A 17545-nucleotide genomic window follows, 5' to 3' on the forward strand; every position below is an offset into this window, starting at 1 on the left:
GCTACAGGGGGTAGTGCAAATGGCCCACTACATCACTGGGGCCAAGCATCCTGCCACCCAGGACCTATATACTAGGCGGTGTCAGAGGTAGGCCCAAAAATTGTCAAAGACTCCAGTCACCCAAGTCATGCCTTTGATTTTACACTGCTGCCACTCACTGTTTATTATCTATGCATAGTCACTTTACCCCTACCTACATGTACAAATGACCTCGACTAACCTGTACCCCCGCACATTGACTCGGTACCTGTACCCCCGTATATGGCCTCGGTATTGTTATTTTATTGTGTTACTTTTTAGTTTATTTTTAACTTTAGTTTATTTAGTAAATATTTTCTTAACCAACTATGCAGTTCAAGTAATAGAGTTAAGGGCTTGTAAGTAAGCGTTTCACGGTAATACCTGTTGTGTTCGGCACATGTGACAAATACCATTTGATTTTATGTATGATGCTGGACAATGCATGCACGATTCTGCCTTGTTGACAACATGGCTGAGTGGTTTACATTACTGTTCGATTTGAGAAGGGCGCTACTCCCTCATCGCTTTTGCCCGTTCACATCACGGGCCGTAGCCTGGTGCACCGGGACTCAGGTTAATAGAACTCCCTCATATTCTCTTCGCTGAGTTGAGCTAATTTACGATTCAAAACAACATTGAATTGGTCACTGTCGGCCTAATTGAACGACGTTCTTGCTTACCTTTGCAGTAAACACGTGTTTTTCTCCGAACTTACAGTTCAATGAATTATTCAGTTAATTTCCAGCTGATATCGTTCCCATTTCAACTTATTGCGTGCATAAACCATTCCTAATGAGGATTACAGAAGTTCTACAGTTGCAATACCAGTGAGATTTGCATGACGTTACACACCTTCAATATCCACCTATGTCTGTATGATACCCGCCTATCACCTACCATCAATACGCCAAGAATTAACCAAGGAGATTCATAGTCTATCACTTAAAATGACTCGTTTCCGATGATCATTTTGATGTTTCTGCTTCTGTTTTACGGATCACCCACTTCCAACACCAGGTACATTTTTTTTTAAATGAGCAGTTCGACTGTGAAGCTTTTCTCTGGTACAACTTGATAATGAGCAGCTACATCAAAAGTCGAATTGATCACAGTAGCTGTAGCTACAGAAGCTACATTAGCTAGCATGTCGACCCACGAGCTGCTGTGGAGCATGAACTGGTCAGCCGCCCTAGACTTAGCCTACTGTAGACGTTGCCCCTAAACAACAGCTCTAGAATCATCAGATACCCTACTAACCTTGCTGAACCATTAGAGCGCTGAAAATGATCTGACCTTGTATCAGTGGTTAGGGGCATCTTTGGTGTGCTAAGGATGAGTGTGCCCACCTCGGGAAAGCTAAAATAACCAGTAATTCACAGAGAAAAAGAGACAATTCATCATGGATGTAATGGTATTATATAGAACAAATCACCATAGGATACAGTACAATACATAAAAAAGAATGACTACACGTTGCACCATCGATAGATAATATAGGCTACGCAAAGCACTAATTATAGACTTGCCTTGATCATAACTTAAAGCAGAGATAATAGTAGTTACTGTAGTACTGTAAATATTGGCGTTTCATTTTGTTTAGCAGTCACATTTTGTACAAAGTTGGAAAAACAAGAAATGAAAAGGAACGTAGAAGTGTGGKTTTTTTTCTCTCAAAGTTGCCGGGATGTCACACTTAAATAGGTACACTCGTAACAACCTAAGCATTATGACATTTCTAATTAGCCTCCCGTATCAAAATAGCAATTTATTTGTATTTTGCCTAAATTCGACACTCTCTCATTGCCCCCCCCATACAAAAACTCTTCACTTGCTTAATAATTAATGATCCTCTTCGCCTCTTCCTCTCTGGTTAGGGAGAGAGCATAGGTCTATGACCTTTGACCCCTCCTCCAGACCAGCAGTGTTTGTGATGTCATAAGGGTCTTTACCATTGTGACACCATCAGAGAGGTGTCATAAGGGTCTTTACCATTGTGAAGTCATCATAGTGGCTCATAGTATTAAACAGTGATTGGAGAGTGAGACCTTGGTAGACACTGTGAGTCACTCAAAATATCCAGACCAAATCTACACTATTCCTTACAAAGCACTTCGATCAAAATGTCCATGCAAATTAACTTTTCTTACATGTAATGATAAAGAAGGACTCACTATTTCTTGTTTGATAAATTGGTTGATAAAAGTGTTCTAAAGAGTCTTTCACTCACATGTAGCACAAGGTCTTTGTACACTACAGAAAACGACTAAATGACCTACTACTACATCACATTACCTCACACAACACTAATTCCCTTTTGTCCTATACTGTTAATCCTCTGTAGCTACTTAGCTATCTGACATATTTGTTTTCATGTTTTTTGTTTGCTTGATTATTCATTTCCACACCTTTGCGCTGCCAGAACAAGAAGAAATACTTAAGTAAAAGCCTAACATCCAAGGTTTTTCTTTTTCTGAGATGGGTTACTGTCTTTGAAGGCAACTCCACATTCCCATGTCCGTCTCTGTTAGTTCATAGTGGCTGTTTTGAACCCCTTTTGAATGTCCAGTGGTACCTCTCCTTGTTCATTCTGTGTCTCTAGTGTCTTTTCTCTTGAAATACGAAGGGCCCTCAGTGATGGGCCATAGCCATGCAGAATCATGCGTGTTGAATGGACGTTGAAAGACTTGTGAAGTTGATTGGGGCTAGCGTGTGCTTAAAAAGAGATTGGGGCATGGCCTTGGGACGGGGCAGGGGGACGGGGGTCACTGTAGTGTCCTTTTGGTCCTTGGGGTACAGTTGGAGTGTCACTGAGGGGCTGGGCGTTTAGGGGAGGGGGCTGAGTAGGGTAAGGACGGGGGTTCCTTTCTTCAGTGAATGGGGATTCCTCCTGATGTCACTTCACCGGACCAATGGGGATGGAGCCTTACGAGGAACTGCTGCCAGTGGTGGTCGACCCCTGCAAATGAGAGGAGAGAATTAGACAAAAGTGGGAGTCATCTGGGACATTCACAGCCTTATGATTGGCCAAACTCTGACATGTCTCATGCAGCCGAGGTCTGTCAGTCAGATAGGGCATCAGGCAGAACGACAGAGTGGCACATGTAGTGGTAGTGGTGGTAGTGGTGGGTGGGTGGGTGGGTGGGATATTAATGAATACCATGCTCCAAGATTATGTGAGGGAGAGAGAGTGGTTGCTAAGTAACTGGGCGATTAGTTTCATTTCCCGTCCCTCTGCACGAAGAATTAGGTCACACGTCACATCCCAGTAAACAGGGATTCACAAGGGTCAATCGTGTAGTGAACTCATCAAGTCAGTCAAACAATCAAACAATCAACCAATCACACCAAAGACACCACAGTCCAATCCACCAAACAAACAGTCTGAGATGCAGTAGAGGATGTGCCTGATCTGCTTTAGTGATGGGACTGAAGGAGATGAACACAAATTAATATCCCATGCAGAGCACTGTGTCAAAGCCTGTTAGCTGTATAGTTCAGTTCATGTAAAAACAAAAATGGTTAGAGAGCTTCTGTGGTGGTTTCAGGGAGGGCCTGGCAGGATACTGTAAGATGCATCAGTCAAGGGAGTCCATAGTTGTGGGTGAGTGTAAGCAGGACATGTTTACGTTTTTCATTCTTTTTGGGCTGTCATTCTGCGGCCCCAGGACCAGGTGCTGGGCTTAGGGCTCAGTGACTGGTGACTGGCTGCAGTCAGGTGTGACAGACAGGTGTGTGCCCGAAAAACCAAAAGGCGATTGCAGTAGAGAGGACATACCTTCATCTATCCCCCTCTTTAATCTGGATTACAACTGAAGATAGAGCTTCTGCCAAATAGATCCCAGATTATTACTATCAGCAGCGTTATGATTATTACTCCGTCTCTGTCTGATGTCCTCTGAGGTCAATCAATGCCGTTTGTTTTTTTCCCTGACAGGAAAGCGCCCAAACGTCACTGTTCTGGCAGAGGAGAAAGACCCAATGTGCTGTATAGTTAGGAAACTAGGTCAGTATGACCTAGACATCAGCGTCATAAAAGTAGCATTTCTAGAGCTGAGACAGGCTCAATAGGCCTTGAGGGTGAGAGTCTAATATGGGCAGCAGTGGTTTGTTTTGAGATGAGGCTCAGTTAAACGGGACAAAAGGTCGGTGCAGGCCAGACTCAATTAAGCCCTGGGGAACGGGGCAGGAGGGACGGGGTATTGGTATCGACTTGGCCAAGTGATGTTTTTGTCATCAAAACCAAAGCTCCTCCTCCAAGAGGAAGAAAACAACGACAGGAGAACAGGATTTCCACTGAAAACAACAACAAAAAATGACACAAAAGACGAAAACACATCATTTCTGTAAGGTCATTCAAAAAGGGGTTCCGGGGCGGGTGAGTGAGACTCCTGCGTACCTCCAGCTGCAGAGTGGACTTCCCTCACTTAGGGTACTTAAGAACAGGGAGAAAAGAAAGAAGCATTTCAATGGTCAAGACATTGCAGAACAAAAGAAGAGGAACTCTTTCTGTATGCATGGTTATGGCCTATGGCTACAATCTCCCATTTTTCCTATTAATCATTGCATTTCTACGAAAGAGATTATCTTATACGTCTGAGAAACAGTCTGAACTTTGAATAGTATAGCCCGAAACAGAAGATGCTTAAAGATAAAACAGGCAAAACAGGATAGCAGGACAAATTGCATGACAGTCTGAAAAGGGTAACATGAGTTAGTTAGGATAATGACCGTTTTCGGCAATCCGTACGCACACAAACACATTCACCCTCACACACAAGACCGCACACGATCACTTAGTCTGTAACACTTACCTTTTAACAAGAACTAGCCTTGATCAAGGAAAACATTTGTTAATACAGTGTCTTCGGGAAAGTATTCAGACCCCTTGAGTTTTTCCACATTTTGTTTTGTTACAGCCTTATTCTAAAATGAATGCTCGAAGGTAACAAAATGTGGAGAAAGTCAAGAGGTCTGAATACTTTCCCGAAAAAACTGTACATTGTAATGAGTGTGCACATGTATAATAGCAGGAGAACAGATCTTGCAGAACACCTGGAAAGGCCATGGCCACTGGTATAGAGCGAGAGGAGCGTAGCAAAAACAAGCAACACTACAACCCTGACCCATCTCTTACTGCAGATCTCCTCCCTGCTCTCCTTCCCTTACTGAGGGATGTAAGAGGAGGAGAGGTAACCTCTGCAGCATAGAGGGGGAGTGGCTGCACTGAAAAGCTTTRCACAAAGCTAAGGCCTTCAGCTTGACTGGGCTCACTGTGGGAGAGAGAAAGGTTTATTCGAATGCATTTACAGCTGCAGTTGACTATATTTGACGAAGGAAGTCAATAAGCATGTAAAACATGAAATAAGAACCTATGATGTCAATGATGAGCGGATGCCTCTAGACTAATAATAGACTCATCTAATGTTCATCTAATGTGAAACCATATCTGGTCTGTTTTGAAAGCTCAAGGGGTTTCTGTCTCCTCATATTCTAGTAGAACATACATAAATAAAATAGCTTCTGGCACTGTGCAATCTTCATCACTGTGTTACCTCGAAAAAGGATGCAGTATACCGCTAAATGGCTGCAGTATGCAGGCACAGTCAGTGCAGTGGAATACAGGCCACATGCCACACAGCAACACACCACTCAACCTGTCTGAGCAAATTAGAAGGCTTTTTTTTCACATCAGGTGCTGCAGCTGTTTACTGAGATGCTAGAGGGAAGTGATATGAATGAATTACAGGTGAACGATTTCTAGAGAGAAAGGAACTAGGCCTATCATGAGGATTACCCTGCAAYGCCAGAAGGTGACCTGTTTTTAGACTGGTAATGAGGTGGGAAGTGGAAATGCTACACCTGCCGTCTCTGCACCTGACACTTTCTATATATAGTGTATCTGGGTAAACAGTATGCAATATGTTTCTGTGAATAGTTTCTGAGATTTAAGAGTGTGTGACTTTATTTTTAGTAGTTTATGTGATGCCAAAAAGAGAACAAATTGTTATACTTTTCTTTTCAGTAATTTGCCATTTTGCTGATATCAAACAATATCAAATGAAATCATGATTGCTTCTTCTCAGAAATAAACATTTCACTAAAGTGTTATATTTATGTTATTTATGATGCCATCTTGCTTTTTCATGATGCCATCTTGGTTATTCATGGTGCCATCTTGGTTATTCATGGTGCCATCTTGGTTTAACCTGTAGTTGCCTGTTGTTACGGCACAGTAATATGGTTTTAATGTACATTTGGTGACGACGCTCATCGGATATATTACGGTAACTTCCAACCAACCTCTCCGAGTCCATGTTGCTTTGCTTGTTCTGCAACTGGAACACTGCATAAATTGTTTCTTTTTGATGACCATGCCAGTGAGCGAATTGAAATTGAGGAGTTACGCAAGGCACACTTCAAAATAGGTCTAGCTTTATTAGGATAGCATTTAACATCCTTTGGCTACAAAACGTTGCACTGTTAACAAGCCACTTGTTGGTTCAGCCGTTCTGCTTGCGATATTTACAAGGTGGCCTACGTTAATAACTATTAGAATTGTATTAGACAATAATGCGTCATGTTTCACGCGATGAGAATCATCCCACAGGGAGCTTCCCACAAAATATATGGGCTGTGCTTTCTGAAACCACTCAGCATTGTTTCACTGTATCTCTTTGGGAACTATGATTAGATTATCACGGTCTGAATCGGCCTGGTTTCCCAAATTACTACTCCGTAATTGAGGTTATATAAATGGCTTCATGATGATGGCCAACCAAGCTGTCATGTGAATGTATCAGCACACAGCTCTAACTTTCGATGCCTCTCAATAGTCTTTAAAGGTCCAACGCTAACATTTTTCTTTTCAATATCAAATCATTTCTGGGTGTACAATGAAGTACCTTACTGTGATTGTTTTAAGTTAAAATGGTCAAAAAGAAACAAAAATTGCTTGAAAGCAAAGAGCAATTTCTCAACCAAGAATTTTGCAATGATTGTCTGGGAGTGGTCTGAGTGGGGAACAGAAAACAGACTGTTATTGGCTTAGAGGTTTGGAACTCTCATTCTTATTGGTCTATTAACTACAGTAATTTACCGCAGGACTAAAATCCATCCCACCAAAACAGGCTGAAACTTCAGGCGCTCTTTTCAAACAGCTCTTACACTACATTTCCCACACTATCCACACTATCTACCAAGAGAGTTTTCATCTATATTTTTCGTAGCTGTCTATTTACCACCAGAAACCTATGCTGGCACTAAGACCACACTCAACGAGCTGTATAAGGCCATAAGCAAACAAGAAMAYTCTCATCCAAAATCGGCGCTCCTAGTGGCCGGGGACTATAATGCAGGAAAACTGAAATCTGTTAACCTCATGTCACATGTCCAACCAGAGGGGGAGAAAAAAACTCTAGAACACTTTTACTCCACACACAGAGATGTGTACAAAGCTCTGCCTCGCCCTCCATTTGGCAAATCTAACCATAATTATATCCTCCTGATTCCTGCTTACAAGCAAAAACTAAAGCAGGAAGTACCAGTGACTCACTCAATATGGAAGTGGTCAAATGACGCGCGGATGCTAAGCTATAGGACTGTTTTGCTAGCACAGACAGGAATATGTTCCAGTTTCATCCTATGGCATTGAGGAGTATACCACATCAATCACCAGCTTCATCCATAAGTGCATCGATGATGTCGTCCCCACAGTGACTGTACGTACATATCCCAACCAGAAGCCATGGATTACAGGCAACATCCGGACTGAGCTAAAAGCTAGCGCTGCTGCTTTCAAGAAGCAGGACACTAATCCGGACGCTTATAAAAAAAATCATGCTATGCCCTCAGATGAACCATCAAAAAGGCAAAGCATCAATACAGGACTAAGATTGAATCCTACTACACCGCCACTGACGCTTGTCGGATGTGGCAGGGCTTGAAAACTATTACGGATTACAAAGGGAAACTCAGCCGCAAACTTCTGAGAGTTTGCGGACAAGACAAGCTAAAGACCAGAGAAGCTAAATGCCTTCTATGCTTGCTTCGAGGCAAGCAACACTGAAGCATGCATGAGAGCACCAGCTGTTCTGGACGACTGTGTGATCATCCTCTCCATAGCCAATGAGAGTAAGACCTTTAAACAGGTCAACATTCATAAGGCCGCTGGGCCAGACGGATTACCAGAACGTGTACTCAGAGCATGCGCGGACCAACTGGCGAGTGTCTTCACTGACATTTTCAACCTCTCCCTGACCGAGTCTGTAATACCTACATGTTTCAAACAGACCACCATAGTCCCTGTGCCCAAGAACACCAAGGTAACCTGCCTAAATGACTGCCGCCCCATAGCACTGGCATTTGTAGCCATGAAGTGCTTTGAAAGGCTGGTCATGGCTCACATCAACACCATCATCCCGGAAACCCTAGACCCACTCCAATTCACATACCGCTCCAACAGATCCGCCGATGACGCAATCTCAATTTCACTCCACACTGCCCACACTGCACTGTCAAGGGGCAAGCCACCCACTCCACACTGCCCTGGGCTTCAAGTTCCTTGTTGTCCACATCAACAACAAACTAACATGATCCAAATACACCAAGACAGTCGTGAAGAGGGCACGACAACGCCTATTCCCCCTCAAGAGACTGAAAAGATTTGGCATGGGTCCCCAGATCCTCAAAGTTATACAGCTGCACTTGGTATGGCAACTGCTCGGCATCTGACCTTATGGCGCTACAGAGGGTAGTTAGTACAGCCCAGTACATCACTGGGGCCAAGCTTCCTGCCATCCAGGACCTCTATACTAGACGGTGTCAGAGGAAGGCCCCAAAAATTGGGGCACCAAAGTCATAATCTATTCTCTCTGCTACCGCACGGCAAGCAGTACCAGAACGCCAAGTCACTTTACTCCTACCTACATGTACATATTACCTCAAATACCTCGACTAACCTGTACCCCCGCACATTGACTCGGTACTGGTACCCCTGTATATAGCCTCAATATTGTTATTTAATTGTGTTACTTTTTTAAACTTTAGTTTATTCAGTAGATATTTTCTTAACTCTTATTTTCTGAAAACTGCATTGTTGGTTAAGGGCTCGTAAGAATTAATTTAATGGTTGTATTCGGCACACGTGACAAATTACATTGTAGATGATTTTCACAATTTCACCGTACTATTCCAAACTCGTAGTGTGAAAATGTGTATAAAATGCTGGAAATCCTGTTTTGGACTGCACTGGGCCTTTAAGGAGAGCATGTCACTTTGGACCATTGAGATACACTCTTAGTTTCTCTTACAGTTCAAACAGGAAAGACAGATTACTCCTGGCAGAAAACACGAGACTCAACCAATCAGGAACAAGTACAGTATGTTGCCTGCGAGAGAAGCTCCGGACTATATCAGCAGACGCTAAGCTCGTCCTTCATAGTGACCCCACTAACCGAGATGACCTCGGCTGTCTCAACCTTTACACTGTGGTACTCGGAGTCAAGGGGCAAGCCAACCACTGAGTTTTAACGTGTGAAAGGGGGATACCTAGTCAGTTGTACAAATGAATGCCTTCAACTGAAATGTGTCTTCCGCATTTAACCCAACCCCTCTGAATCAGAGCGGTGTGGGGGGATTGCCTTAATCGACATCAACGTCTTCAGGCGCCCGGGGAACAGTGGGTTAACCGCCTTGCTCAGAAGCAGAATGACAGATTTTTACCTTGTCGACTCAGGGATTCGATCCAGCAACCTTTCGGTTACTGGCCCAACGCTCTAACAACTAGGCTAACATGGCCTCTGAAGATCAAAACTTCTGGAGAATTTTATAAGTAGGCCTTTAACCCACACAGGTACTTAGACCGCTGTTCGAGATGTGAATCAAGACCCTCTCTCCTAGTGATCCCATTGACCCAAATGACCTCAAGTGTCTTGAACTGGCATTGCCATGCTCTTAGTCAAGGGGCAAGCTACTGACTGTATTTGAGGAGATGTTTGAGGTGAGCAAAGGCTGGTGTGCTATTTTCGTCTGTTTGGGTCACAATTAGGCCTGCACATACCTCTGAAGAACACAACTTAAAGAGACACATATAAATAAGACGATAACCCACAAAGGTATTGAGACAGCTGCTCGAGGTGTGAATTAAGGCCTACTTGGTCTGAGGTTTAGCATCGTCCTCTGATTGTTGCAGGTTGAATTGATGTAAAGGTTTGTTTTCCTGGAAGCGGAGGTGTAGGTCATCTTACCTGCAGAGTAGAGGCCGCTGAGTCGCTGGTCTCTGTCAATCCCGTGCTCCTTGGTAGACTGGACACAATGTATCTGGAACCCGCCTTTGGCACAGGCTGTCTGACTACCAGCTTTCCTTTCCTTGTCTCCGCTAGAAACAGACTGTACCAGTAGGCATCGTTGGAGACCAGGGTGGAATCCGCGATGGTCGAATTCCTCTCGCTGATCACACTGTTCCTACTGGGAGGGGCCGCTTTACTGGGCATTGGTTTCTGACACTTCAGCACACAGGTGACCAATATGGTGATCAATAACAGAAAGGACACGGAGCCCAGGCCGATCACCAAATACAGGTTTAAATCTGAAAATATGTCATATTCTAGAGGCACTTCCGTCATGTCAGAGTAGGCTTTAACGGCAGTCTCCACTGTTGAGAGCTTTATGGTAACTGTAGCAGAGAGAGCAGGATCCCCGTTGTCCTTGGCGATGACAACCAGCCGTTGATGACGCGGATCTCTGAACTGAACATTCTCATAGTACGTATCTCTCCGTTGTATTGGTCCAGACTGAATAAGGTGGCGTCAGAACCTGGAGAAACTGGTATGTAATCCGAGAGTTCTGGACCGAGTCCGTGTCTATGGCTATCACCTTGGAAACCAGGGATCCTTTATCGGTGGATTCGAGAATTTTCTCCTCCACCACGGAGCCGTGCGCGCGCCACGGAGACACTATGACTGGGGGATTGTCGTTCTGGTCCACAATAATGATGTGGACAGTCATTACTGCTGAGCGGAGGAACACCAGAGTCTCTGGCCTCAATGTGGAAAAGGAACTCCTTCTCTATCTCAGAGTCAAACGTCTTTAGTGCGTAAAGATTACCGTTCTCCGGATTGATGGAGAACAGCATTGACATGGAGGTGTTCACTATCTCCTTCTCTATGATGAAATAAACTAGATACTGGTTTTCATGGAGGTCTGGATCAAACGCAGTGAGGGAACTTAGCAAGGCCCCAGGTGCGTTATTCTCCATAACGGGAATAGTGTAGAACGACTGAGGGAACTGTGGAACGTTGTCGTTAACGTCTAGTAGTTCTAAAGTCATAGTTTCATTGTCAGATAGTGGAGGGGATCCCCTGTCTGTTACCGTAAAAGTGATTTCATATTCTGGGACCTTCTCACGATCCAGAGGTTGTGAAACTACTAACTCATAATAATTATCAGAAGACTCTCTCAATGCAAAAGGTAATGTATCAGCAATACGAATATCAACTATCCCATTTTCACCTGAATCTTTATCGCTGACACTAACCACTGCTATCACACTGTCTACTGGAATATCCTCCTTGACGGGGCTTTGAAACGATTTAATTGATATCTCAGGGTGATTGTCATTCATATCTGTGACCAAAATAGTTAATTTACTCTGCCCTGTCAATGAATTAGGCCCCTTATCAGTTGCTATAACTTCCATGTCATAAATCCTGAAATCTTCATAATTTATCATTTCTTTGACTCTGATTTCACCATTTTTGGAATTCAAACTGAAAGTTTGTTGGGTTTTATCTGATGTATAAAGACTATATGAATATACTATTTCCGAATTGGTACCCTCATCTAAGTCTGTTGCATTCAATTTAACCACAAGGCTCCCAATTGGAGAGTTTTCCATCACATTAATGTTGTAGCGTTCTTCATCAAATTGAGGGGCGTTGTCGTTCGTATCTATAACGCGAACAATGATGTTGGCTGTACCGGAGCGCGCGGGGACTCCACCATCTACAGCGGTGAGTATTAGATTATGAACCGCCTGCTCCTCTCGGTTTAAAACCTTTTTAAGAATCAAATCAGCAAACTTTGACCCGTCTCTTCCGGTCTGAATCTCTATACTGAAATGCTCACTCTCGCTTAAGTGATACGTATTGATAGAGTTTGCACCGAAATCTGGGTCTACTGCATTGGTTAGCGAGAATCGTTCTCCTGCAGCGGTGGATTCAGATATATCCAGGTGCATGGTGTCCCTGCGAAATTGGGGCGAGTTGTCATTTATGTCCATTATTTCCACTTCAATATTAAATAGTCTAATTGGGTTTTCGATGGTAACATCCATTTTGAGGAAACAAGATGACGTCTTAACGTTGCATAAGTATTCTCTGTCGATCTTCTCCGCTATCAGTAGCTCCCCTGTGTCTTTGTTTATCTCCAGATACCTCTTATTGGCGATAACATCCAACCGTATTTTACGTCGAGCCATGATTTTAGCATCCAAACCCAAATCAGCAGCTAAATTAGCAACAACGGAGCCTTCCTCGATCTCTTCGGGAATGGAATAGTGAGTAACCGCAGATGCCGTGTTCAAGACGGCAGAGAGAAGAAGAAAGACCGCGACATACCTTCTCCGGGGCTCTCCACTAATGTGCACCTCCATTGTTGGGATGTGCCTCATACTGCACGTTACGTTGGTGGCGGATTTGTGTAAAGAAAATTAGATATGTAACCTTTTGAAGATATAGACTAAAACGACCTTCTCAAAAAAGCAGATAAATGTCAGCACCCGCGAGCTGTCCAAACAGAATACGCATTGCCTTTATCGCTATGGTGAACTGTCATGGCTACCATTCCATCACAGAAGAGCGCGTTTTATTGGCGAGCAGCGACCCTTTGCGCATTTTAGCATCCTTTGCAACGTTGGATTTAATACATGTTCATTGCACACTTTTTGGTGATATTATTTATGCGACGAAAAAAGACGACGCACAACAATATTGCTAGAATGTGAGGTAAAGAATACATTATGAACATTGCTTTATTTAGGCCTATTATTGGGTAATTGTGATTACTTCTGGTAACAATAGCAGCCGTTGTGGACAGAAATATTAGTCATCTAACTGCTCGAGGTGAATTGATTGTTCAATGGTAAACGAATGGGATGTGAAAGTAAAATGGCTGTTGTTATTGTGAACACTTTCAAATGATGGTAGAACTTCAGCCAACGTGTTCATCAATTTTACGCATGGCAACTGCGTACTGTAGAGAACCCACACGTAAAGTTGTTGCACATTACGTTAAACCAGTAGAGTCAGAGTAGAGCAGGACCGCGGGACGAATTTGTCACGTGGTTTTATTTGGCACCCAAAGTGTTCTGAGCATAAGACTGTAAAAACACCAGGAAATCAGCTCCAAATATATTTTAATTTAAGAAATCTGTTACCAAGTATTCACACGCGTAATAGAGAGAAACGTGGTGGAATACAAATGTAGGTCAAGTTTGAAATTATTGTTTTAGTCAAACATTATATCTGTTTGGGCTTCTTGCTGTCAATTTGCCGTCTACAAATTATTTGCAGTTATGTTCCGTTCCCACGACCATGCTCTCAATAAAAAAAGTGGTCCATGACTGAATCTAGTTGCCGATCCCTGGGGTAGAGGCTCAAAGAAACGACTCGGAGTAGAGGCTACTGGAGGCTACTGGACACGATGTATCTGGAGCCCGCCTTTCGAACAGGCTGTCTGACAAACAGCTTTCCTTTCCTAGTCTCCGCTAGAAACAGACTGTACCAGTAGGCATTGTATTTCTTACCTGCAGAGTAGAGGCCGCTGAGTCGCTGGTCTCTGTCAGGCCCGTGCTCCTTGGTAGACTGGACACAATGTATCTGGAGCCCGCCTTTGGCACAGGCTGTCTGACTACCAGCTTTCCTTTCCTCGTCTCCGCTAGAAACAGACTGTACCAGTAGGCATCGTTGGAAGACCAGGGTGGAATCTGCGATGGTCGCAGTTACTCTGGCTGATCACGCTTTCCTACTGGGAGGGAGCGCTTTGCTGGGCATTCGGTTTCTGACACTTCACACCACAGGTGACCAAATGGTGATCAGTAACAGAAAGGACACCGGAGCCCAAGCGATCACCAATTAACAGGTTTAAGTCTTGAAAATATGTCATTTCTTAGAGGGCAACTTCAGTCATGTCAGAGTAGGCTTTAACAGCGTCTCCACTGTTACAGCTGATTAGGTAACTGCTAGTGGAGAGAGCAGGTTCCCCGTTTGTCCTTAGCGATGACAAACCCAGCCGTTGATGACGCGAAGATCTCGTAACTTGAACATTCTCATGGTCCGGAATTCTCCATTGTTATTGCGTCAGATCTGAATAAGGTGGCGTCAGTACCTGTAGAAACTGGGGTATGGAATGAAACTCCCCTGCCATGATTCTGGACCCCTGTCCCCCAGTCCTGTCTATGGCTATCACCTTGGAGACCAGGGATCCTTTATCCGGTGGATCTGGGGATCTTTTTCCTCCCACCCACGGAGCCGTAGCACGCGCCACGGAGACACTATGACCGGTGGTTGTGTGTCGTTCTGGTCCAACAATAATGATGTGGACAGTCACGTTACTGCTGCAGCGGAGGAAACAACCAGAGTCTCTGGCCTCAATGTGGAAAAAGAACTCCTTCTCTATCTCATAGTCAAACGTCTTTAGTGCGTAAAAGTATTACCGTTTCTCCGGATCGATGCGCAAAACAGCATGACATGGCAGGTGTCACTATCTCCTTCTCTATGATGAAATAAACTAGATACTGGTTTTCATGGAGGTCTGGATCAAACGCAGCTTGAGGGAACTTAGCAAGGCCCAGGGCGTTATTCTCCATAACGGGAATAGTGTAGAACGACTGAGGGAACTGTGGAACGTTGTCGTTAACGTCTAGTAGTTCTAAAGTCATAGTTTCGTTGTCAGACAGCGTAGGGGATCCCCTGTCTGTTACCGTAAAAGTTATGTCATATTCAGGGACCTTCTCACGATCCAGAGGTTGTGAAACTACCAACTCATAATAGTTATCAGAAGACTCTCTTAGTGCAAATGGCAATTGATCAGCAATATGGAGGTCAACTACACCATTTTCACCTGAATCTTTATCGCYGACACTAACAATTGCTATCACAGTGTCTATGGCTACATTTTCCTTTATAGGACTAAGAAACGATTTTATGGACATTTCTGGGTGATTGTCATTCATATCTGTAACTAAAATAGTTAATTTACACTGCCCTGTCAAGGAATTGGGTCCCTTGTCCATTGCTATGACTTCCATGTCGTAGATCCTGAAATCTTCATAATTAATCATTTCTTTGACTCTGATTTCACCACTATTAGAATTCAAACTGAAAATTGCTTGAGTTTTCTCTGATGTATAAAGGCTATATGAATATATTATTTCCGAATTGGTTCCCTCATCTAAGTCAGTTGCATTCAATTCAATCACAAGGTTTCCAATTGGGGCGTTTTCCATCACATTGATGGTGTAGCTTTCTTTATCAAATTGAGGGGCGTTGTCATTCGTATCTAGAACGCGAACAATGATGTTGGCTGTGCCTGTGCGTGAGGGGACTCCGCCATCTACAGCGGTGAGTATTAGATTATGGACCGCCTGATCTTCTCGGTCGAAAGCATTTTTTAGAACCAAATCAGCAAACTTTGACCCGTCTCTCCCGGTTTGAATCTCAATACTAAAATGCTCTTCATCACTTAAGTGATACGACTTTACAGAGTTTGTACCGAAATCTGGGTCAACTGCATTGTTTAACGAGAATCGTTCACCTGCTGGGGTGGATTCTGATATATCCAAGTGCATGGTATCCCTGCGAAAATGGGGCACGTTGTCATTTATGTCCATTATTTCCACTTCAATATTAAACATTCGTATTGGTTCTTCAATCGAAACATCCATTTTGAGGAAACAAGATGGATTTTTGCTGTTGCATAGATATTCTCTGTCAATCTTCTCCGCGATGAATAGCTCTCCCGTCTCTTTGTTTATCTCCAGATACCTCTTATTGGCGATAACATCCAACCGTACTTTACGCTTAACTAAGGTTTTCGCATCAAGACCCAAATCAGCAGCCAAGTTAGCAACAATAGAGCCTTCCTCCATTTCTTCGGGTATAGAATAGTGAGTAACCGCACATGCTGTGTTCATGGCGGTAGAGAAAATAAGAAATGCCGAGACGTACCTTCTCCAGTGCTGTGCACCGATGTGCGTCTCCATTGTTGTATTGCTTATCTCTGTGCGTAACGCACCACAACGAAAATGTTAAGTTGTGTTGAATTTACGTCAACAAAACGAGACGATCTTGTAACGTTTTGAARAGGGACAAAAATGATATCGAAGGCATCGGAATTCAGGACCGGAAAATGTCCACACACAATCGGCACTGCGTCTATCACTATGACGTACTGTCATGGCGACGATTACATTACAGAATAGTGCGTTTTATTGGTGAACAGTGACACTTTGTGCATTTTGCCAGCCTATGCAGCTCTGAATTGCAAACATTGCAAACGTTTTGGTTGTATTATTAGTGCGTTGAAACTTTAAGTATTCTGTGAGAACAGTCGCAACGGGACAACAGTGACTTTTCGACTTGTGAATTTAATCATTTGGTTGCATATAATTACATTGAATGTGGACCTGGAACTGTTGATTTAAAAAAAATGTGCAATCAACACGTGGTCGAACTTGAGTCAACCTATTCATCAATTTTTACGCACGATAATTGTGCACTGAAGAAAACAACTCTATCAAATGTATTGCTATTTAAATTAAAGAATGGGTGTAGGTCATTCTTACCTGCAAAGTAGAGGCTGCTGAGTCACTGGTCTCTGTCAGGCCAGTGCTCCTTGGTAGACTGGACACGATGTATCTGGAGCCCGCCTTTGGCACAGGCTGTCTGACTACCAGCTTTCCTTTCCTCGTCTCCGCTAGAAACAGACTGTACCAGTAGGCATCGTTAGTAACTGTAGAAACTGGATTAGTTTAATCCGAATTGTTGAGACCGAGTCGTGTCTATGTTAGATCAACCTTTGATAACCAGGGTACCTTTATGCGGTGGAATGCTCTAGGGAATTTTCTCCTCCATCCACGGGAGCTCGTGCGCGCGCCACGGGAGACCACTATGACCGGGGGATTGTCTTCTGTCCACAATAATGAAGTGGACAGTCATTACTGTGAGCGGAGGAACACCAGAGTCTCTGGCTTCAGAGTGGAAAAGGAACTCCTTCTCTATCTCATATGTCAAACGTCTTCTGTAGTCGTTAAAGATTACCTTCTCCGGATTGATGGAGAACAGCATTGATCAATGAGAGTGATGTCACTAGGTCTCCTTCTACTATATGAATGAAAGAACGGGTGAGATAGTGGTGTTTGCATGGAGGTCTGGATACAAACGCAAGTGATGAGGTGACTTAGCAAGGCCCATTCAGTGCGTATTTTCTCCAAACGGAATAGTGGGGTAGAGTGTTACTACTGAGTAAC

The 17545-nt window shown here is 43.6% G+C and overlaps 1 protein-coding gene and 1 pseudogene across 1 annotated transcript in view; both read right to left on the reverse strand.

Moving 5' to 3' along the window:
* Nucleotides 1-1412: 1412 nt before the first annotated feature.
* On the reverse strand, nucleotides 1413-13782 carry LOC111965605 (protocadherin alpha-C2-like; annotated as a pseudogene).
* LOC111965475 (protocadherin gamma-C3-like) overlaps nucleotides 13698-17545 on the reverse strand; it is a 5847-nt gene continuing 1999 nt past the window's right edge. Inside the window, exons 2-5 of the mRNA XM_070444139.1 lie at nucleotides 16862-17003; nucleotides 14814-15025; nucleotides 14404-14632; nucleotides 13698-13964 (exon numbers count right to left, since the gene is read on the reverse strand). Coding sequence (XP_070300240.1) covers nucleotides 13698-13964; nucleotides 14404-14632; nucleotides 14814-15025; nucleotides 16862-17003 — 850 coding nt within the window. The remainder of the gene's footprint in view (nucleotides 13965-14403; nucleotides 14633-14813; nucleotides 15026-16861; nucleotides 17004-17545) is intronic.

The sequence above is a fragment of the Salvelinus sp. IW2-2015 genome, linkage group LG6.2 (assembly GCF_002910315.2).
Source record: "Salvelinus sp. IW2-2015 linkage group LG6.2, ASM291031v2, whole genome shotgun sequence".
In the NCBI taxonomy this organism is placed as follows: domain Eukaryota; kingdom Metazoa; phylum Chordata; class Actinopteri; order Salmoniformes; family Salmonidae; genus Salvelinus; species Salvelinus sp. IW2-2015.